We start from the raw sequence: 23,413 nt of genomic DNA, 5'->3' as shown, positions 1-23,413 counted from the left end.
ATAAATTTAACCCTCAACCTTTTACCTATTGTATCGATTTAGTCATAATTTAAAAGAATTAACCCGAGCTCACCTCTTTCTGTTACCCAAATCAAAAAGAACTTTATCCTATGGGTGCACACCCGCTGACCAGCTTCCAGCTTCCAGCTTCAAGATGTAAGGTTAAAAGTTGAAAGGCCATTCATTGCTGCAAAAACACAACTTCACTTGATTACTGCTCTTTAGACCTTCACTTGTTATAATTGGGTGGGATTCTAGAATTAGGATTAAATTGAGAATATTTGTGAAATTTGAGGTTGATTTTTAAAAATTATGAATAAATTGATAAAATAAATAAAAGTTGAGGGCTAAATTTGTTATTATATCGATTTTTTTAATTGACACATTAACTTAGTTTATGATTTTAACAAAAGTGACTAAAATGACTAAACTATATAATGTAGGTACTTAAATTGCAAACTTTTTTATTTTAAGTGTCTAGCTTTTGACAATTAGGTTGGTAGAATAGTTTCTAAATTTAGTAGTTGGCTTAGTTTAATTAATGGTGATTAGTTGGGGAAAGTTATGTCTTTACTGACATTCATACTCTTAAGCTTCGTTGGATGTGGATTTTGTTGTGGCTTTTATGGAAATCAAATTTTTGGTGGGGTACTACCGCACCTTTTTTATTAGGAACAATAATCTATTTCGTCCCTTAATTTTATATAAAAATTGTATTTTTACTTATTATTTTTTAAAATTTTTTAGCCTTTAAAGTTATATTATTTGTCAAAACACCCTAAATAGATAGAAAAGATAATGTAATCGTCATATCAGTAATTAATTAATTTTTAAAATTTTAAAATTACTAAAAATATCTTTATTTTTAAAATATTTTAATTTTAAAAATTAATTAATGACTAGTGTGGCATGCACATGACAATCCACATATATGACATATCTATTTTTGATGATTTGACAAAAATACAAGTTTAAAAATTAAAAGAGACGAAAATATAAATGAAAAATTAAAATATTTTTATAAAATTAGAGAGTAAAAAAGTCATTATACTTCTTTATTAATAATTAATAAATATTGACAACATTTGGAATATATAAACTAGACATCTATGCTTAATGTAAAAAATCCAAATTTGATTTAATATTTTTAATAAAATTGGAGCAAAAATGATAGAGTTTGAAATTAACAAGGAAAAGCGCCCTACAACATAATTTTTATCTCGAATAAGCCCAAACTTGGACTTGACTTTTAAGTTAAATTCGTGCTTCCTTTTCTTTTTTTAATATTATAAATATCGCAAGATTAAAAAATAAAGGGGAAATATCGGCTAAATTAGTCATATATGTTTTTTTAATTGGTCAAATAGGTCTTTTTTTTTTGAAGATTTAGGAAAATAGGCTAATTTTGGAGAGAGAGTATGAAAAGCATGACTAGCTGAGCACGCTTTCTGTACAGTTGGTAGGAAAGCTCATCCAACTGGGGGAGCTTTCTATATAGTTGTTAGAAAAGCTTTTCAGAAAACGCTTCCAACTAGGCTCGCTTTCTTGACATGTTAGCGAAAGCTCATTCAGCTAAACGCGCTTTCACATGGTCTCTCTAAAATCGGTCTATTTCCCTAAATAAGGGCGAAGCTAGAAAATTTTCTTGGAGGGCCGAAATTAAATTATAATTTTTTACGATGGTAAAAGTATAATTTCATAATTTTAATAGCTTATATATTTATAATTTTTAAATGATTAAATCAAATTTTTATATTTTTAGGAAGGCCAATGTGTAATTTTACATTTACTAATTTTAAATTTTAAAAATCTTAAATAACTTAGATGAAAAATTTTTTATTTTAGGAGGCGAGACCCCTACCAAGCCCCTAAATTCGCTCTTATCCTTAAATCTTGAAAAAGCGACCTATTTATCCAATTAAAATAAACTTCATATGTACACAAATTAACCGAAAATATCTATTACACAATAAATTTAGAGCAATAATTTAGGGTTGAAGAGGAATTTAAAATAATAAAGGGAAATGCCCCACAAAGAAAAGGTGTAATATTAAATCGAAAAAGAGGATAAAATTAAAAAGGGGGGATCCCAAGAGGCATGCAAAGACTTCGTGATAATGCCAAAGAGAATGGAAAAATCCAAGTGCATCAATAAAAAAAAAAAAAAAAAAGTGGATCACAATCATCTACCCTACACTTATTCTTTTAACGATACTATAACATTAGGACATTGGACCCACCTTTCCCGCGTAAAATTATAACCTTGATCCATAACCCTATTTTTATTAGTCAATTTTGTATTTTTCTTTTAATACTATTCATATTGGATTGTTTATTTGTATATCTCGATATTCCGACACATTTTTTAATGTTATTTTGTTTTCTTAAAGTAAGAGGAAAACTCATATATTGATACTTACAATTCTTAAAATTAGTCCAAAACGAAAAATAAAGGGACCAATTGTATAAATTAATCTAAAATTTTTATTTAAAATGATGATTTAATTTACTACATCACCATCACATACATTGTTAAAGACAGCTAACGGTTCACTGACTAAAATATTACAATACGACTAAAACGTAACATTTTAAATATAAGTGATTATTTTGATAGTTTACATAGCTAAAGTAGTATTAGTTGTTTATAATTGAGCAAATATATTATTTGTAGCATATATTAATTATATCGTAATAAAATCCAAGCAAGAGAAGTGTTTTATAGGTATATGAACCAACAACACAAATTTCGCCTTGAAAAAGGCTTTCTTCTTTTCTTTTTCTTTTTTTTAAATATTTGCAGTGGTTAAAGCAATTTCACAAGTTCAAAAATAATAGCAATAATGATATTTTTATTAGATGAGAAATTTTAATTATAATCGCAAAATGATTCACATCTACCTTTGGGTTTAATTCTTTTTAGTTAAAAACTTTAAAAAATTGTCCTTTTATTCTAAATTTTCTGACCAAATTTCATCATAAAATTAAAATATTTTAGGTAATTTGGTTCTTTCAATATTTGGGAGAAAATTGAAAATAAGAATAAAGAAAAAATATAAATAAGAGGAGATTAATTTGTTTTTCTTAAATAAACTTGAAAATGATCAATTATTGTAGTGGAGAGATAACTAAGAATTGATTCATTGCTTTGGTTGTAATCTTAAATGGATTAAAAGGGAAAATTTAACAAATAAACCTTCTAATTTGATTAGGAAATTAGATTCCAACAAGTCACTTCTTTAATTACAACTCCTAAAATTACTTATATTTTAGTATACAATTAGTAAAAAGAAAACACAAAAACAAAAGTTGACACTAGCATTGGAATCTCTTTTTCCTATCTAATACCCTCAAATCCTTTCTCCTTCCTCACATTATTCTTCAATATTCCTGACAAAAAACAATATTTATTTATTAGTCCTTCAAATAAAAAAAGTAAACAAAAGAAAAAAATGCTTATTTTTCTATGTATTTAAATTAATATTTTTTAAATATAAACAATGAAGTTATTTTGTATTTATATTATAAAAAATTCTATTTTTAACTGGAAAAAATAGACAAAAAAAAAGAAAGAAAAGGAACTGACAAAGAAAGAAAACAGAACCCACTGACTCACTGAATGAATGTAACTGGAAACATTAAAAATACAAAACTGTTTTTAATTCTCCAAATAAATTATGTTGTTAGAAAATTTAATTTTATTTGATTTCATACTGTAGCTTAAATGATGAAAAAATGGAAAATGAACAAGGAAGACATTGATATATACCTTGAGGTTTACACAGAGGAGGGTCTTCGAAAAGAGACAACGAAAGCTGTTTGTGAGCAAGTCCTATGTCAAACAAGATGAGACCAGATGTCGGGTCATTAACGATGATGTCTTTAACAGGCAACCAGAGGAACAGTTCTTCTTGGCTTAACCCGACAACCCCGATCAAGCTTCCATAGCTAAGGTTAGCCCTCACTACACTGTCGAAGAACACCCTATTCTCGTACTTTGTCAAGCAGGGTTCGTCCAACAACACTTCCAGGGTTCCATTGTCTGAAAGGGTATAAGATTTCACTTCTTTTGGGAGCAAACCTGCCGGTAACCCTCTGGAAACGAGAAGATCGTGGATTGAAGGAGAAGAGGATGAAAAAGAAGAGGGTAAAAAGAGGAAGGAAAATATGATTATGAAGAAGAAGGAATAAAGGTGTTGTTTTGTTGAATAGGGTCTGGTTTTTATGGTACAGCTGGGAACTGCCATGGATGATATTCGAATTTGCATAGAAAGATGGAAAAGATAAAAGGAAATTAAAGAAAAAAAAGATGGGGGGAAATGGAAAGGTGTTTGGAGGAAAATGGGTGTGTTAGCTTATTAGAGGAGATGGGAGAAGAGGATGAAAACAAAATTATGTGGAAAAAAGAGTATTTTAATCAAAATTTGTTTTAAAAATTATGAGAGATGACTCTTTTCTCCTCCGTTGGTATAACACAACATGACATCATTATTAGGGGTAATTACAGTCGATGCGTTTCTTAAATTTTGGAATATTTTAATTTACTCCTTTTACTACTACTCCTTCTATCAATTAAGTCTCTCTTCTCATTTTTTTTTTTGCTATATGTTAATTTAGATTTTACATGTTTAAAAAGGAAGTCATTAGGGAGAATCTAGATTTTTTTACAGAGGCAGAATTGAATTGTAATTTTTAAGAGGTTAAAGTGTAATTTTAGCATGGATTGATATATAATTTTATCATTTTGAAAGGGATTAAATATAATTTTTTTCATTTTAGGGCAAATTTAAATTTTACATACATTAATTTATAACACCATCCTCACGGCCGTTGAATTCCCCTTGGTGGTCATTAAAATTTTAAAAGACTATTTATTTTATTCAACATGTCAAGTCCAAATTATATATACGAAAAGTATACGTGTTTAAAATTTGGTTCACGCTGAATCGATATGACATTTAAAACTTAAATTAAAAAATTAAAATAATGATTATTATTTAAAATTTTTACATATTTTAACAATTTATATTATATAGAATAGAAAAAACTAAAGGGACATGCATTTATGAAATGTGATTTGGATGGAAATAGAGAACATGAATTTGAATGTTAGGTTGTTGTAAGGTGACATAGTTTAAAATTTGTTGTGTTGACATATATAATATTAGTAAGTTATAGTGTTGATATAGGAGTGGTAAGACCATAAGAGACATGGTGTGGTCCATTGAGTATGATGTTGTCCAAAATTATTTGGATTATTTGACTTGTTTTCATACCCATAATTATAGAATTTGGTATATGTCATGTGGATGTTGGAAAATAATAGAATAACTAAAACAAAATATTTGGAATATTAGATTGAATAGCATCCGTACATGTTTCTCTATCTTAATTAAACTAAAAAACCATACAATTAATGTTTACTTAACTGCTTTATCATTCTCTAATATTCCTACAAATGCAAAGGTAAATTGTGGGGTTAGGCACAACTCATGGTAAATTTTTTTTTAAAAAAATTGTTATAATAAAATATATAATAACTAAATCGGATTATCCGACTCGAAATATTCATGATTTAAATAACCCCAATCATTCCATTTGGGGGAGGAGGCCAGACAAGCTACTTCTTTATCTTCTTCCCGGGAAAGTTTCTTCCTCCCTATACTCTCAACCTTCTTCAAGATCATTTTGTCTTCCCTTTTTCACTTCTGTTGATACCGTGTGTCAACAAATTTAAATTTTGAAATTGAGTAAATTAGTCATTTCAAAAAAAATTGAAGTAATTTAAACCCTATTAATTTCAAAAGTGAGCAATTAAATATAATTAATCGTATTAATATCTTCATCAATTATATATAATTTTGATTGGTATAATAACAAATTTAACCTTCAATGTTTACATATTTTTGGTCTTAATTCTAAAAAAATAATCTAATTCAAAATCAACATTTACTCAAATATTGCGAGGTAAATTTGTTGAATTATTACAAAATTGATAAAATGTGTAAAATTTGAAGGCTAAATTTGTTATTATACTAATAAAAATCATGTAAATTTTATGGAAAACATTAAGTTATAGTCAATTATCCCCAGTTGCTCACTTTTGAAATTAATAGAGATTAAATTACTCAATTTGCTCAATTTTGAAAATGAAATTAATATAATAAACTTTTTTTATACCTTATAAACAAACTGTATTTGAAAATGGTCCCTAACCAAGTTGTTATATGGACGGAAGGATCAATCAATCACAATCTTTCTTGTTCGAATCTCATCGCAATTAGGATGGTGCTCCAAGGCAAAGCAAAGTTATTATCACCAATTCTTAAACCCTAATTCTAGTGATCATAAATTAGGGTTAGTTTAGACAAGGAAAGGTCATTTTTGTCACTCCATAACTCAATACAGACGGCAACTCTCATGTAGTCAGATTAGAAAGTGAAGGTCAAACATGTAATTATACCCTCCACAGCTCTGATTTTCACATTTTTCTTGCATCTTTATTATGAGTCTTCATGCATTTATTCATGTATGTCATATTTGTCTCTCATGTTCTTTTTTTCTTTTTTAAAGTTATCTAACATTACAACTTGTTATATATATATATATATATATATATATATATTGTAAAACTTGTAATTTTGTATATATATATTATGAGTGATTACAATAGCGTAAAACTATTTTGTACAATTTTTTTATAATTATATATTTTAACAATTTAATCATTAAATTTATTCATATAATTGTATCTATTATAAATATAAACTTTTAACCAATCTTAGAGTAAGTTTGGTGGGTAGTAAGATGCGCGTATTTAGTTTTTTTTATTATTATCTAATGTTATATTATTATTACAATATTTGCGCTATCTTTATACTCGCAAAAAAATATACTGTCCATCCAAACTCACCATTATTTTTTAGATCAATACATCAAATGATTTTGTTAATATCATTATTATTGTTGTAATAACTTAAAAGTATTGGCTTCGTTTTAATTTATTTACCTTTTGGCCACTTGGGGACAGGAGAGTGGGACAGTAACCAGAACTGACCCAGACATAATTCTGAGTTTGTGGAGGGGGGCAATGATTTCGTTACGAGCAGGGCACCAAATGAAGGTGAGGCAGCCATACGGTTTGACACACGTGGACCATGGGCGACTGCCAACTTGGCATTTTCCGTTTGGTGGGTTGGTCACGAGGTGTATTTCTGTGTGGTGGAAGGAGTGGCTCCGAGCAAAACCGTAAAAGCAGATTTTATAGGCCCACGTGTGGGCCGTGCAGGTCCACAGGCGTGATTTTTTACCCGTGACCTCTTTCTTTCTGTCATGGAATCCAACGCTCTTTGTTCCTAAGGCCAATCTCTTTTCTCTTGGATCAATTAGAAAACCTATTGGCTCATAATATAAGCAGTAAAATAATAAAAATTTATTGCACATTTTAGTGGAAGCAAATTATTTTTCTCATTTTAGATATTATTAGTTGGTTTCAATTCAGTCTTTAAAGTTACCGAACGTTCTTGAATCATTCTTTCGGACGTTAAAAACATTGATTAAGATATTCAACCAATTATAAATCGTCACGTTAATACTGCAATGATATCTTTAAAAATCTTTATAAATATAAAATATTTATAAAATATAAATAAAATTATATTTTTACAAAATAAAAATATTTTAGATTTTTTAAATAGTAAAAGTGATAAAATTTTTAAAATTATTAGAATTTGTAAAATATTGTAGAAAATTATAAAATCATTAGAAACTGTAAAAGATTGTAAAAAATTAAAATTTAATAATAATAAAATTATTGTATATTGACATAAAGTATACATTCGCTAATCACATTTAAAATATTAAAAATTTGATATAAAAATTGTATGCCATAATACAATCAATTTTTTTAAAAAATTGTAATAGTAAGGGCCAGTTTCGGTTACGGAATAAAGTTTAGGTACCTGGTTTGACCCAAAAAAGTTCAAGTACCTATCTCAAACAAACGACGTAGTTTAAGGATCTTCTGTTCAATTAAGCATTTTCTGACTTTTTTTTATGATTTCATTTTTATTTTTAAATACTTAGAATTAATTTTAAAAACTGGATATTGCACTACTCATTTTATATGGGTGAAAATAATTAAAATAATTTAAAATAATAAGTTTAGTCCTATAATATATAAGTAGTTTTTCAAGTTATAGAAGGAAAGTTACAATATATTTTGGGTAAATTATATAAATAGTCACTTAATTATTAGCATTTTTTTTGTTTTGATCACTTATATTTAGTTTTTTTTTAATTTTAATCACTAACGTTAACAAAATTTGATATTTTGGTCATTCATCCGTTAAATCACTAATGGATTGCTAACGCGCCATTTTTATTGGTATAATAATAAATTTAGCCCTCTAATTTTTATAGATTCTATCAATTTGGACTTAATTCTAAAAATTCAACAAATTTAACCCCACCTTTACACTTGATGTCAATTTAGTATTGATTTTAAAATTAAAAACTTTTAAAAATAAAAAAATAACAGTTTCATTTTTCGATAAAATACATAAGATTTTATAAAATGCATATGAAATAATAATAAATACCCAATTTTCATTTTTTAACATGAATTTTATTTATTAAAATAATAATTTTATAAAGTAAAATATTAAAAAAAAACCTACAAGACTTAAACCAAATTCAAACTTTTCCATCTTTAATTTCATTTTATAAATAATAATTTATTTATTATATGTTTGGCTTTGTTCTTTAGTCATAGCCAAATTTGTGGAGTGCTAGGCACTATCTTTGGCCACAACCACTAACACCAATAACACCCTTACTTCGAACTCCTCAATTTTCACATCTTTCATATCATGCCATCAAACTAAGTTAGGTAATGGAGCTGCTAAGATGACCACCTAGTGGGTCTCCAAGATCTCATATTCACCTATATATATCCAAACATGCTCACCCTCAAGCATAACCTCAAACGTAATAAACTCATTCTGGCAAACAACCTAAAACCATCAATTCTTACCCTTTCTACCCCAGGTTGTAGTTTTTAACTCAACTTGAACATGGTGGTCATCAATGTTGAGAAAAGGGAAAAGTTAAACCTGCTTGAGTCTTCTTCATAGATTTTTTCCCCTTAAATTATTTTTTTATTTATAAAATTACCATTTTTTTTATAGAAGAAGAAGACCATAAGTGGCCTTAGGACCTATTAGTTCTTACACAAGATTTCCAAGCTTTATCATCTAATAATATCTTCCTAACATTATTCAAAGATAACTCAAATATGACTAACTCTAAAGCATTCCCAGGACATGTTTTTGCCATACAATCAGCTACCATATTAACTTCTCTAAATACATGTTGAAATTTGACCATCGAGAACTGCCTGCTTTCTCTACTTTAATACCTCGAATGAGCGAGGCCATCATAACATCCTCATAATCTGCATTTAGCATATCAATCACTATCTTGCTGTCACTCTTCAAAATAACCTTAGAATAACTTCTATGTCGAGCTACTTGTAGACCATGATATATTGCCCATAATTCAGCTGTGAGACTTGGACATCTTCCAACAAACCGGTACAATTCTACTATCCAATTACCATGACAATCACGTAAGACACCACCTATGGTGGAATAGTTCCCATTATCATTTAACACTCCATCTGTGTTAACTTTGACCCAACCCTTCTTTGGAGGATTCTAAGTTACATAAATACTTCGATTGGGTGACTTTAGGTTATCGGTTCTCATCATACTACAAATATTAGTAGCAAGACTTTCAATCCTTCTAAGAATATCTTCAGGATAGACACTATCACGTTGAAATATAACTCTGTTCCTATTTTTTCATAAGAACCAACATAAAACAGCAAAGTATATACCCCACTCTATACTACCAACATGTAAACCAACATTATTTTCTAGATTAACAATTATCCTATCTATTAGATTCATCCCAAAAAAACTGAGATATGTAACCTGAGGGAATTAGTTTATACCACATACCTGCACTAGAGAGACAATCTCGCAAGATTAGAACCATAGATTCTTCGCTTCCACCACAAAGTGGACAACTGTTATCATCAGACATTCACCTCCTCACCCTCTCCTGATTTGTCAACAAACCCTGTCTCAAAACCAGCCATATAAAGTGCTCGACTCTCGGGGGCAAATTATTTCTCCAAACATTCTTCCAATTATCTATATTAGTAGAGTTTTCCAGCTGAGCAAAACCCTTATATGCATCTCGAACAGAAAAATCTACCAGTCGCACTATTCTTCCAAACACATCTATCTTTGCCAAGTTCATCATTCGGTGGAGGATATGCTTCAATATACTTCAAGATCTTCTTATCAAAATACTGTCTCAATGAACTCCAATTCCACCAACCATCCGAATCCACTAAATCTGCAACTTTAAGCTCTAACAAATTAACCGGGGAAGTTTTAACATAATTACACAACGGCCCCAGACATGGAATCCAATTATCAGTAAGAAAATTAACAGTTCGCCCATCTCCAATACTCCAACGTATGTTATCCATAAATGAATTCCAAACTTTAATAAGAGACCGCCGAGTATGAGAACAATTAGCTCTACTAATAAACAATGTCATGTTAGAAAATGAGATATATATATATTTTTATAATTTTGTATGTATTTTTATCGAAAAATGAAAGTTTAAATAAATTTTTAAAAGTTTTTAAAATTTAAAATTTATATTTTTACAACCAAGACTAAATTAATATAATGTATAAAGTTGAGGGTTAAATTTATTGAATTTTTAGAATTAAGACTAAATTGATAGAAACTGTAAATATTAGATGACTAAATTTATTATTATACCAATAAAAAATGCCACAACCAAACTCCATTAATAATATGAGTGATCAAAATATTAAATTTTTTAATGATAGTGACTAAAATACAAAATTTTAAATGTGAGTAATTAAAACCAAAACACGCTAATAATTGAATGAATATATTTTAAAAGTGAGAAAGTTATGTTATCCTTAATTTCAGTGCTTGATAATAATATTTTACACTGTACCCTATATTTTTTTGTACATCGTTAATGGAGTTCAAAGATTCCACAAATGGTATTAAAATGTTATCAAATGTCTTTAAATTACCTAAAAACCAAACTAATAAATAAGAAAAAATATTAAAATTATTTATGAACTTGATTTAATGTGTAATATCATATATAAACTTTGATTCTGTATGCGATTCTATACATAAAATCTCAAATTCATTTCATTTTCACAAATCACTAACAATATTATCGAATTAACACAAATTTCACTGATATATTACATACACAAATAATTATCTTAATCTAATATAAAAATAAATAAATTTATTTATTTATTCAAACATGTACAATTGAATCAAAATTAAAATTTCACGAATAATTGCACCAACTTAATCAAAGTCGCAATGCCTAGGCTAACTCCTTAACAACATCGATAAATCCGATTTGAGATCAAAGGTAATGAACACAACACATTGAACTTATAACAATGTTTTTTTTTGAATAACACTAATATATTTCTGTGACAATAAAACTACTACAAAGTCCTAAACAGACAAGCATTTATACAACAAATATTTAGTAACCCTCCAACAATGAGTTCCCCATACATGCATAATGACATTGATATCTGCTTTGCCCTGTCCAGCATCCATTCATGAACATGAACCGTCAACAAAAGAAAAAAGAAAGGTTGATGATGAAAATGAGACTTTAAGACCCAACATTACTAAGAGGAGCATAGAAAAATGTTTTACGGATTCGAATGTAAGTGTGAAATGCGAATATATGTCTAATATGGGTATATTCATGTTTGGACACAAATATTTTATGAAAAATGAAGAGTCGAAAGTACCTCATCAAGATGATGATTCCGATTGACTTGCTGATTGCTTTGGTCTGAACTGTCCAGCAGGAGGACCATCTTTTCGTCTCTCATATCTTTTGTTCACAGATTTTGATTCTTTTCTTTGCTTTGGTTGATAAGTAGGGTATTTGCAGGGTATAATTTCCCCATTGATATATTTATCACCTAAAAAATTACACAAAAACCTTATTATATTACATGACCATAATCTAGCTATCTGGTGAAACCAAAACTTTCTTTGCATGACCGAAGTTAACTAGACCAACCAACCTCCATAATCTTTATTTTTGACATCTATGTAGGAATCAGGCAGCACCCAAAGTACTCCAGGCAATCCTACATCCAAAACAAACAACATAATACTAAACTTATGTTCCATGTATTTGGAGGGTTCATGGACCATGTCTGAATATGCATAAGACATTACCCTTGAACTTTTCGGAGGTTTCTTCTGATACAGTACACTGGAAACCTGTATAGGTTGTAGTGCTAAAAGCATACATGTTCTTCTTTGCTTCTTCCATGCTGTAATAAAGAGAAAAAAAAGAGATCATATAAGAGATTTCTTCATTACAGTTGCTAGATATACATACAGTCCTAAGACAAAGATTCTGTCATAAGTAGCCTTAATTTCTAAGGAGGAACTGTTATAATGTTGTCTGAAACTCATTATAACAAGATGAATTGCAAATTCTTTTCCTCTTCATTATGCTTTCTAACTTCAGTGGCAACTACTAATTATGATGATTCAGAACATTTATGAGTAATGCATTCTTCAATCTTATTTCTTTCATTCAATTCAAGGCTCCATCTTTGTTCATAATCTTCAAGCTAAAACAATAAGATACATTATTATAATAATAAACCCCTCACCTTAATACAATTAACAAAGGAATTCCCTTTCTATGTTTCAATAAAAAACCAATGGAAACAAACTAGCTACCCCATTATTTAAACATTTCCTGGGAAACAAACAGATACATAAAGGGAAAACAGAACTCTTAAAACCCACAAAAAATCTCATCAAATTTGAGATTTCCCAACAAGAAAAAACAAACCCAGAAAATAAAACATGAAACCCAAAGAGGAACTCTTAATTACTTCACAGCCAACCAAAATTTCATATTTTTCAGTTTTTTCAACTTAAAACATGAAACCAGGAAGAAAAAAAAGTCTCACCTGCCAAGGACAGTAGCAAGAGTGTTGAGATAAGTCTCAATCATTTGTTCTCTTGTAGGAGCTGGGTCTTTAGGGAACTCCATAACAATGAGCCAATGGTTATAATCACAACCAGGTAACATTATCGTTTCCCTGGTCTCATTGCTGCTGCTTCTCTTAGATGAATAGTCACTGTCCAGTGCTGCAGCTTTGATAACACGACGACGACTAGTCGACGATGAAGGGAGATGATGAATCAGTGAGTTCACTCGGATAACAGGGTGTGCAGTGAGCTGGAAACGAGTTGGAAGAAAGGGTTTTGAAGGTAGAAGAAGAGAAGAAGGGTTTAACAAAGTCGCCATTGGAAGTATCAGAAGGAGAAGAAGAGATTAGATTGTGATATTTCTGAGGATGTTTCGATATTTTAAGCATTTGTTATTGGGCTTAGAAATGAAAACTTTGAGTTCTGAGTTGGGCTAAAAGTCCAAAATTGATTCTAGAAATATTCAACATGAGAAACAAAGGCTGAAAGGTCGACATTCATAGCATTAGGATCATCCCATTCAATGGATTCCCACCATTCTCTTGGCTTTACACAGATTCGTTTCAAAAATGTAGGAATTGAAGGTTCCCCATTTTCAAGCTGGGGAAGTAACAAAGGGATCCTTTTTAGTTCAGGACATTCTGTTATTCGAAGATATCGAAGAAAATTTGTGGGAATCATCACACCATTACCACAAATAGTTTTCAGTCTTGGTAAGCTGTATAAGGACAGTTCCCTTAGTTTTGGGAGAACAAGTGATGTAGTCTCGGAACCGTTTCTTGTTCCATTGTCGTCTATGATTTTTTCCATTTCTTGGCAATCTTCAACCCTCAAATCCTCCAAGTTTTGGAGGCCTTGCCACATTTCAACCGAAAACAACTTCTTCATCCTTGAACATTTTTCCAAGGAAATCATTGTAAGACGAGAAAAGATGACAGGACATGGAGATTCAAATGTTGGTCCTACTCTTACAAGTTCAAGCAAGTTGCATAGTTTTCCAAGGACTAGCCTCTCGATGTTCTTGAATGAATAGGAAGGCGATGACGACAAATCGATCACGCACTCGATCCCTTGACACTCCCAAATGTGACAAAGTGTTACTCCATGGAACAAAGACGTTCCGTCGCTTAACATTTGAGATCATCACACTTCTCAACATGAAAATAATTGAGGTCCATTGGAAGCATTGCAAAGTCTGCTTCTTCTAGATCACAATTAACAAAGTATAAAGTGTTATGCTCCTCAGGTTTCTCAAACTTGTCTTCCACCCCAAATAACGAACCATTTCTAGACAAAGACGATCCCACAGAGCAAATATAGTTTTGAGGCCATTTGGTTCCGCTCGTAGAATTATATTTCTTGAATTCTTCCATATCAAGAAATATGCATGAAAGAAATTCAAGCTTGCTTAATTTGCCTACTTCTTCTCCTTTTAGCTGTAGCATTGTTGCCAGGTATTGGAGACGAGAAAACATCGGTAGAGTTCCGGTCGGTAGCTCCTTTAAACCCTCTGCTTGTAGAGCAAGATACGTTATATTTTCTAACGTTTCCATTTGAGGAGGGATCTTATCAATGGTTGTGTTATAAAGATCCAACTTTTTCAGTGCTTTAAGCCCTGCTAAAGAAGGCAGATGTCTTAACTTGTAACAACATCGGAGTACCAGGGAATTAAGATTTCCCAGGTTAGAAATGGAATCGGGCAGATTCGTGATGTTGGTATAGGAAAGATCAAGAACCTTTAGTCCATTCATGTGCTCAAAGAAAGTTCCCGGAATCGTTTTGAAACCAGTTTCTAGAACCCTTCTGAATACCAGATTACGTTGTTGCAATAACAAGGTTGATAGATTATGACATTTAGGTGAAATGTGAGAAGGGATTTCTAATATTGAATTATTCATCAAGGAAACCTTGTCAAAAGTCCCTGTCGCCCATTCGCGTTCATCTGGTAGTTCCTTCAACTGCAAGCCAGCTTTCACATAGAATCGAGAATGGTCTTTGATCAACAATGCCATGTCCCTTATGACGTCGTGCATCTTAACACTTAACTCATAGCCTAAACTTCGAGTCCGCTCCAACAGGCTATTGTTTTCGAGCTTGTTTAGAATACTATGGCCTCTGTCATACATTGCCTGCCTAGTATTTCCATTAATGAACCCCTCATCGATCCATTTCTCGATCAACTCCCTTCTTTTAATCGGGAAATCTTCAGGATACAATGAGCAATATACGAAACAATTCTGGATTTCTGAATCAGCCAAACGGTTATAACTAAACATCAAGCACTTGAAAACTTCATTATCCCATTGTTTCACACTTTTCACATGTTGACATAACTCATTTAGTGCATTCCTCCACTCATGGATATCATATACCCCTTTCATGCTACCAGCTATTGTAACAATGGCAAGTGGTAAACCTCCACATTTCTTAACAATGGAGTTCACAATTTTTTTCAACTCTGGATCTTGTACAACACTATGCCCAAGCTCAACATGGTTTAAGAATAAATTCATGGACTCTTGTTTTGAAAGAGGTTTCACTTGGACCACCTTGCACCCCATAGATATGCACACTTCTTTTGATCTGCTAGTAAGCACTACTTTCACTTTCCTCTGCTCATCAGGTTTCGGATCAGGGATTCCGATTTTCGATAAAGAAAACCATTCCCAAACATCATCTAAGATCAACACATAACTTGTTCTTTCCAAAGCATGGTTCAATGTTGTTGCCCGTTCGAGTTCGTCTTCCGGAAGAGAATGCTTGAGACAACGAGCAATGTCTTCTTGTATTTTGGAAACATTCATTTCTTTCGATACAGTAACCCAAATGACTTTACGAAATTGATCTTCCTTCAACAATTGATTGTTGATATGCTTCATGATCGTAGTTTTCCCGATACCGCCCATCCCGCAAACTCCAATCATTCTAACTTGATCATCATCCATCAAGAGCTGCCATATTTGATTGTTTACATTAGTTTCACCTTCTAAATCTGATGTTAACAATGTCACTCCTTTGGCTGGTGGCCTATCAACCGCCAAACCATCTGAAAAACAGCCTTGTCGATGAATTTCCTTCACTTCTTCGATCTTCTTCCGAACAAGTTTGCCTAATCGAGCACGCGAGAAGCAAGAAACAACGACCAGCTTCTGTTCGATCTTCTCGATTTCGGCATTCATTTTCTCTACATTGTCTAGCCATTTCTCTACTTCTTTCTTGACCATTTTCCCGCCACGGATCTCCGATTCGTTTTCCGATTCTATATCTTGCTTTCGAACATTCAAGTCATCCAATCTCAATCTTAGATCATTCATTTTTTCTTCAAGTTTTCGGTAATTATCCAAGTATCTGCATGTAGGAACCCCTAAACACTTCATGAATCCAATTGCTGTTCCTATTAGCTCCATGTATAGAATTAATCACTGCCTGTAATGCAAACTATATAATTTGTTGAATCAAAAGATACAAACTTTCATGATCATTCAGAATGATATGAAACTATGCCATGACTGAGGATTAAAGATGACATGAAACTATCATATATATGCAGAGTTTTAGATAGTTTTTACCTGGTGGATTATTGCAGTAAGCTCTGATATTTCTGAAGAACTTGGTTGAATCTGGGAATTAATGAAGGCAAATCTGAGAATGATTATTATGAATGAAAACAACCATGAAAGAGATCAAAGTCAATTATGTTGTTGTTTCAAAGTAAACGAAACTAGAGAGTAAGTTCAAGGCACCATCCAGCTTGTATATTATTATTATTTTTCATATGATATGGCATCTACATAAGATAAAATAAGTAGTTCAGGAATCTAAACAATAAACAAATATTTCATACTTTAAAAGTCAACAAATATTTTATAGATTTGAATGTTATGGTTTTTGACAGCACATAATAACAGGATCTTAGGCTTCAACAACACAAGTGATGGACATAGATGTTTTTCTTCTACACATTTCGAAGGAGAACTTTGAATTTTGCCCATACCTTCTATTATGGTTTTTTGATAGAATTGTTAATGGCTTAGTTTATCCCTCCAATTCTAAAGATTGGTTCGAAATTTAAAAAAATTTGAACAAAAATTTTAGACCCAAAAAATAGAATTGAGTAAAATATTAAACCTGTTTAAAATATATATTAGACTCAAGCTTGAACATTAAAAGTCCGAGCTTGACCAGGCCCATTAATACCTCTATTCCTTGAATACATTTTGCTTTTTCTTGTCTTTAAGTAGAAGAAAAAAGAATTCCAAATACTAAAAAAATATAAAAACATCTAGAAAAAAATATATATATATAGAAAAATATATATGGAGAGAGTTGTCTAAGGGTTAGGTAGTTCGTTGAGCTCAACATAGGTTGAACTTAGATAAATATTTTCATGTTTCATACGGGTTTAAATTTAATTTAAATATATGAAAAATATTAAATTGAACAATTAAACAAGTTTATGGGCCAAGTTGGCCCAAAATAGATCTAGGCTTGAGGTTTTTTTGAACCTCGATTGTGGTTCGATACATGAATAACTTTAGCTTAAATTTGTGGTTTATGTAATTAATTTTAAGCGATAGATTCAACGGGTCTAAAATTATCATATCTGTAATTTATTTCACTATTTATATTATAATCTCTTGTAAAAAATGGGGTTAATGTAATTTTTTCCTCTGAACTTGGCGATTAGATTCACTATGGTACATGTACATTTTTTAGCACTTTGGTACACGAACTTCCATTTTAGTTTTTACACCTGAAAAAAATATCAAAGTTTGGTGGTGCGACACTTAAAATTATACCATGTCGGCAAATTCACTTTTTTTTATAGGTGATGATGCGGTATTAAAATTATACCACATCATCAAATTTTTAAATATATTTTTTAAGTTTAATTATTAAAATAAATTTAATTGTCAAATTCAAAAACCAATAAATCTGGACCTGGGCAGCCCCTTAGATACAAGAATAACCTGTTGAGAACTCAAGACATACCAAACATTGTCTAAAAAGTGATGTTGGAAACTCAAGGCCCATTGCCTCGTCCTAAAAAAACCTGTTTTTTTCATTGAAAGGGATCTGATTGAACCTGGTAACTCGCCAAGACATAGCAAACCTATTTCATCTAATGTTTGCACCATCACAAAAGTAAAGGCTAGATGATTGCCATGTTGTTACATTTGCTGTTTGGGGGGCTAATGTCTTTTGATTGTTGCTCATTTTCTTTGGCAGTCAAGGATAACCGTATTTTACTTTTATGTTACTTGGATTTGAATGTGAGTGTTGAATATGAGTATGTGTCAACATGAATATTTTTAGAGAATTCTTGAAGGATCATATCTGAATAACTCTGTTGGACATAGGTTCCGGACAAACATACTTCTAAGAAAAATGAATAGTCGCAGCAACATAGCTTTGTTTCTTGAGCATGACAAGCAAAGCTGAAACCCAATGTGAAGGGAAACAAATAGTTTTTTTCTGTTTTGAAATTAAGGGAAAGAAATAATAGTTTTATTAGTTCTATGTTACCTGAATTTGCCCCTCAACGATACATCAGGTGTTCTACAAGTTGCCAATCAAGGGATCCTAGTCCTTACAGACCATGAATGTACCATTGTCCGGTCTTCAAACTCATCCACACATGGTGTTCATAGTCCAGTTGCCCAGCTTCTGGATTCAGGGAATCTTGTTGTGAAAGAAAAATGAATAGAATCCTGGGAACTTCTTATGGCAGAGCTTTGATTATCCAGGTGATACATTCCTGCCAGAAATGAAGCTCGGAAGGGACTTAAGAACCGTACTTAACCGATATCTGTCATCCTGAAAAACCCCTAATGACCCTTCTCATGGCAATTTCATATTTGAGCTGCAACTTGATGGATTCCCAGAGATCATTACCAAAGAAGGCTCAACCATTCGATACCACCTTGCTCCTTGGAACGGTGTGCAGTTCAGCGGCATAACTTGTTTAAAACCGAATGGTATATACACATTTAGATTCGTGTTGAACAAAAGGGAGATATATTACAGCTCCAAGCTTCTTAATAGCTCAATTCCTTCAAGGATTGTGTTTACTGATAATGAACTTTGGCACCTTGTTTGGATTGACAGAAAACAAAGTTGGGAAGCTTATGCAGTGGTACAAATGGATAACTGTGACAATTATGTACTTTGTGGTCCATATGGTATCTTCACCTTTACTTACTACCCTGTATGCAGTTGTTTGAAAGGATTTCAGCCAAAATCTCCAAACCCATGGGTTAGAAAACTTTGGTCAAGTGGATGTGTTGGAAACACTCCATTAATCTGTTCTAATGATGGATTTCTAAAGTACTCCAAGGTGAAATTACCGGATTCTCGACGATCCTGGTTTAGTTACAGTTTGAACCTTGAAGAGTGCAAGTACATGTACAAAAACAACTGCTCTTGTAATGCTTATGATTCAGAGGCAAGGTAATTGACAAATTCATTTCAATGTATGAATTTGAACCGGTCAATTCATTACACGATTGTATGTGTGTTTAGAACTGATCATATACGTAATTAAGAGACACAACTCTTTCACCTAGAACATGCAAATTACATTATTTTACTTTTGAAAATGTTCAAACATAAATCCACCATAGCAGGAAAGTTCTATCTACCTTGAAGCATGGATATGGTAAGTTCTTTTCCGGTAAATGCTGTATCCATTTTGATAGCACTAAAATTGTTGAAGGGTTCCCTTTGTATGAAGAAACCAGGTCGTTTAGGTTGAGGCAAAGTTGCTTCTTCATTTGTGAGTTTGAGAAGAACAGATGACATTGGTGGCCTGTCTTCTGGGCATTCTTGAACACACAATAAACCAACATGGATAAACCGAAGCACTTCAGACCTAACACATGTTTCTTCTAGGATTCTGTCCATCACTTCCAAACCTCTGTCTTCATTCCAAAGCAACCAGGCCTACAAAGAAAATGGTACATGACTGAACATACATCTGCGACCATAATTTAAATCGAAAAGAGATTCCATTGTTATGACTTACGTGGCCTAGAAGATTGTGTTGATGATCGGGATGATTGTACCCTTTATTCTTTTTACCACTTATTATCTCTAGCAAAAGCACACCGAAGCTGAAAACATCGGATTTGGCTGAAAATGTTCCATCATTCACATACTCAGGAGCCATGTAACCACTGCATTAAAGCGTTTTGTATGAAATGAAGTCTTTTTTCTATATAAATGAGGCCTGAGTTAACTAATAGATCAGTAATGGTAGCTTACAATGTTCCAACAACTCTAGTTGTTTTTGTTTCCTCATCATTACCACCAAAAATTCTTGCTAACCCAAAATCTGAAATTTTAGGGATCAAGTTGCTGTCTAGTAAAATATTGCTTGCTTTGAGATCCCTATGAATAATTTGAAGTTTAGAGTCTTGGTGGAGATAGAGTAGCCCTCTTGCTATTCCTAGAACAATATCAACCCTGTTTTTCCATGATAAAAGTGCTCTACTTTTATGATCTGCACAAATAATGCCTTGTGAATCTCAAAATGATGTCTTGAATATTGATATTATAGTAAAGAATAATCTATTAATTCAAACTGATAAATGGATGAAAATATCAAACCAAAGATGAAGTAATCCAAGCTTTTGTTGGGCATAAACTCATAGATTAACATCCTTTCATCTCCTTGAATGCAACAACCAAGCAGTCCAACAAGATTCCTATGCTGAAGTTTGGCTATCAAAACTACTTCATTCCTGAATTGCTCCACACCCTGGCATGAATCTTTTGACAGCCTCTTTACTGCTATTTCCTGTCCTGTTGGGAGATTGCCCTGCATAATGTCGAACAAGATTGGTATAATAATTGCAGACATGGACATGTTTTCAGTTGCATCATGACAAACGAATGCTGCCATAGTCAAATTGTGGTAACGTAACATATACCATATCTGGTTACCTTGTAAACAGGACCAAAGCCACCCTCTCCAATTACATTGCCAAAAGAGAAATATTTGGTGGCAATTTCTATGGTAGAGAAGGCGAACAAGGGAACTTCTCTTTCATCTTCCTCACCTTCCATTCTTGTTGAATTAAGCACTACATCTGTAATTCAATGTGTTATATCTCTTAAATACCAGAAATCTGTTTGAAGAAAATGAGCAAGCTTGGATGAGTGTCCTTACCTCTTTTCTTTGATTTCTTCCAAATTATGAAGGATATTAGGCCCAAAACAATTGCACTTGAAATGATTGACACGAGTATGATAGCCACTCTGTTCTTTTTCTTTGACTCATTGGTTAATCCTAGAAAAGACAGTGTTAAGAAAATAGTTATTAACCATGCATTTGTTTTGAAAAACAATTATGATGAATATAGACAAGATATTGAATTACTCTATTCCAAATATCTGTCAAACATGAGTTCTTCCAGAAAAAATGCATAACACGCATAGCAAGTGTGCATACCTAGACCTGAAGCTGAGAGTCTTACAAAGACATCTTCTCCTCGGTACATGTCTGCAACTTCAGTAATATCAAAGAGGTCACCAAACCACATCAAACAGCCCGTGCGGCCCTCACTTACATTCATATTAGCATAAGCTGTACAAGAGCAGTCCTTCAAGCATTCAGCCTCACATCTGGTAGGGTTCAAGCTCTCATTCAACTGAAATTTCAACAAATCCGGCACTTTAACCCCGACAAGCCTTGTAAAGCCTTCTCCCTTCTGACAGTCCAGTGATGATTCTCTTACACAGTTCTTAGACTCTTGTGATTTTGATATGAACCCTTTTATACACTCACAAGCATCTGCTCTCCTACTGCTGCATATACTGTTAACACCACAGGATCCATAGCTCCCACATTTATCAAATGGAGCTGAGTATAAAACATCCCAACTGCTTCGCTGGTTCAATATAAGACGCTGTACATAACCAGACTGGTTCAACCATAATCGCATGGTAATCGCCTCACTGGCAGCTTCATAAGTATGATATACCTCATTCTCATTAGAGATGACAATTGGTTTGAAGACTAAATTTTGAACTGCAGGAACGGCTCCAAACCCAATTCCATTCCATGGTCCTGTACGGTATATTTTCACCGATCCTCTATCAATGAATAACTGAGGCAACCCATTTTTGTCAAGCCTGTAAGTTAAGTTTCCGGGAGATGGATCATCGGCGCTTTTCCATGATGTTAAATATCTTTCCTCACCTGTCTTTAAGTTCCATCCAATTTTCATGCCTGGCAAGAGTGTGTCTGATGGGTGATCAAAGCTTTGCCACAAATAGCTTTCTGGCATGCTTTTGTTGTCCTTGAGAACAAGGTTTCCAGTATCTAAGAGCCGTGCCACAGGATCTTGTACTGTCCCAGACACATTGGATGACCAGATAACACTATTTGTCTGGTTGAAAAGGACAAGATTTCCAGTTTCACTTAAAGTTAAAACCCCTTTCCGTTCAGCAATGGGGTTGTTCCCGTTTGCAACCCAAACAACTGCTCCAGGGCTGTTCTTGTACCATATTCCCAAGTACCTGTTTCTTGATTTTCCTGGTGAGAAGAAGCCTAGTTCAAAGGTTTCTAATGATGAAATCAGTGTCTCACCATCACTAATAGATCCTTCTACACCTAAAACATCTGCTTCCTCTGACAATTCCAAGTGTGAAAAAACTAGTACTACAAAGCAGATCAAAGTGAATACAGGAGCCGTCTCCATGTTAAAACTCCAGTGTTCTCCTAAACAGGTTCTCTCTACTAGCCTACATATATTGCAATTGATTGGCGTGTAGAAAAAGGCTACAATTGACTTTAGAAGTTGAAGCATAGACTCCATGTACCATACCAATTAACATAAAATAAAGAAATCGAATTTCCCTTTTTCCTCTTCCAACTTTTAACTTTTAATTACCGGGAAACTTGTAAACTTTTTAAAATATATATATTTTTTAAAACTTGTTTTAACATTTAACTTAATTATCAACTTTGTCTTTAAATTTATTAAAATAAATAAAAATATTTTCTTTATTAATAACTTAATTTAAGCAAAATATTTTAGACGAAAATGAAAACACTTATTATTTTATGTATATTGAACCACACTAGTTAACAACAAATTTAAACAGGGTATCTTTTTTTTTAAAAAAAAAAGGAATTTATGTTCAATATTTATATCAACATAAAATCTTAAATATGAAAAAAAACTGTAAAAAATAAAATATGGACATTCAACCTCTAATCCAAGTAAGATGGCCAGTAAAATTACCGTGGCTTGAAATTATATGAACATTTGACACATGATATTTGTAT

General features: G+C 32.1%; 4 protein-coding genes and 1 pseudogene across 4 annotated transcripts; 1 reads left to right on the top strand and 4 right to left on the bottom strand.

The window, feature by feature from the left end:
• Positions 1-3,182: 3,182 nt before the first annotated feature.
• LOC105761225 (uncharacterized) lies at positions 3,183-4,389 on the bottom strand. Its single transcript, XM_012578975.2, has 2 exons — positions 3,770-4,389; positions 3,183-3,390 (listed from the first exon to the last, which is right to left on the bottom strand). The coding sequence occupies exons 1-2, from the start codon at positions 4,266-4,268 to the stop codon at positions 3,338-3,340; spliced, it is 552 nt and encodes a 183-aa protein (XP_012434429.1). The 5' UTR covers positions 4,269-4,389; the 3' UTR covers positions 3,183-3,337.
• Positions 4,390-11,357: 6,968 nt separating this feature from the next.
• Positions 11,358-13,487, bottom strand: LOC105761227 (multiple organellar RNA editing factor 9, chloroplastic). The gene is made up of 5 exons (XM_012578976.2): positions 13,098-13,487; positions 12,346-12,443; positions 12,189-12,254; positions 11,907-12,083; positions 11,358-11,691 (listed from the first exon to the last, which is right to left on the bottom strand). Exons 1-4 carry the CDS (start codon positions 13,436-13,438, stop codon positions 11,911-11,913), a joined length of 678 nt encoding a protein of 225 aa, XP_012434430.1. The 5' UTR covers positions 13,439-13,487; the 3' UTR covers positions 11,358-11,691; positions 11,907-11,910.
• An 85-nt stretch (positions 13,488-13,572) lies between these two features.
• LOC105761226 (probable disease resistance protein At4g27220) lies at positions 13,573-16,831 on the bottom strand (annotated as a pseudogene).
• A 1,987-nt stretch (positions 16,832-18,818) lies between these two features.
• LOC128037435 (G-type lectin S-receptor-like serine/threonine-protein kinase At4g27290) lies at positions 18,819-19,573 on the top strand. The gene is made up of 2 exons (XM_052627342.1): positions 18,819-18,866; positions 18,983-19,573. The coding sequence occupies exons 1-2, from the start codon at positions 18,819-18,821 to the stop codon at positions 19,571-19,573; spliced, it is 639 nt and encodes a 212-aa protein (XP_052483302.1).
• Positions 19,526-22,934, bottom strand: LOC105761231 (G-type lectin S-receptor-like serine/threonine-protein kinase At4g27290). The gene is made up of 7 exons (XM_012578980.2): positions 21,572-22,934; positions 21,290-21,409; positions 21,064-21,209; positions 20,728-20,938; positions 20,383-20,620; positions 20,144-20,294; positions 19,526-20,061 (listed from the first exon to the last, which is right to left on the bottom strand). The coding sequence occupies exons 1-7, from the start codon at positions 22,929-22,931 to the stop codon at positions 19,753-19,755; spliced, it is 2,535 nt and encodes an 844-aa protein (XP_012434434.2). The 5' UTR covers positions 22,932-22,934; the 3' UTR covers positions 19,526-19,752.
• Positions 22,935-23,413: the final 479 nt, after the last annotated feature.

Source organism: Gossypium raimondii, unplaced genomic scaffold (genome assembly GCF_025698545.1).
Source record: "Gossypium raimondii isolate GPD5lz unplaced genomic scaffold, ASM2569854v1 Contig00259, whole genome shotgun sequence".
NCBI lineage: Eukaryota > Viridiplantae > Streptophyta > Magnoliopsida > Malvales > Malvaceae > Gossypium > Gossypium raimondii.
Note: the sequence above shows the minus strand (reverse complement) of the source record. Positions and strands in the feature narration are given on the sequence as shown.

Coding starts and splice junctions, on each gene's coding strand:
- LOC105761227 (XM_012578976.2), bottom strand. CDS start 13,438: ATGGCGACTTTGTTAAACCCTTCTTCTCTTCTTCTACCTTCAAAACCC. Junction 12,444..13,097: donor CTTGCTACTGTCCTTGGCAG/GTGAGACTTTTT, acceptor TCTTTATTACAG/CATGGAAGAAGCAAAGAAGA. Junction 12,084..12,188: donor CAAAAATAAAGATTATGGAG/GTTGGTTGGTCT, acceptor GTAATTTTTTAG/GTGATAAATATATCAATGGG.
- LOC128037435 (XM_052627342.1), top strand. CDS start 18,819: ATGAATAGAATCCTGGGAACTTCTTATGGCAGAGCTTTGATTATCCAG. Junction 18,867..18,982: donor GCAGAGCTTTGATTATCCAG/GTGATACATTCC, acceptor TTCATATTTGAG/CTGCAACTTGATGGATTCCC.
- LOC105761231 (XM_012578980.2), bottom strand. CDS start 22,931: ATGCTTCAACTTCTAAAGTCAATTGTAGCCTTTTTCTACACGCCAATC. Junction 21,210..21,289: donor GAAGAAATCAAAGAAAAGAG/GTAAGGACACTC, acceptor ATTGAATTACAG/ATGTAGTGCTTAATTCAACA. Junction 20,062..20,143: donor AACACAATCTTCTAGGCCAC/GTAAGTCATAAC, acceptor TTTTCTTTGTAG/GCCTGGTTGCTTTGGAATGA.
- LOC105761225 (XM_012578975.2), bottom strand. CDS start 4,268: ATGCAAATTCGAATATCATCCATGGCAGTTCCCAGCTGTACCATAAAA. Junction 3,391..3,769: donor TCCTCTGTGTAAACCTCAAG/GTATATATCAAT, acceptor GTTTTTTGTCAG/GAATATTGAAGAATAATGTG.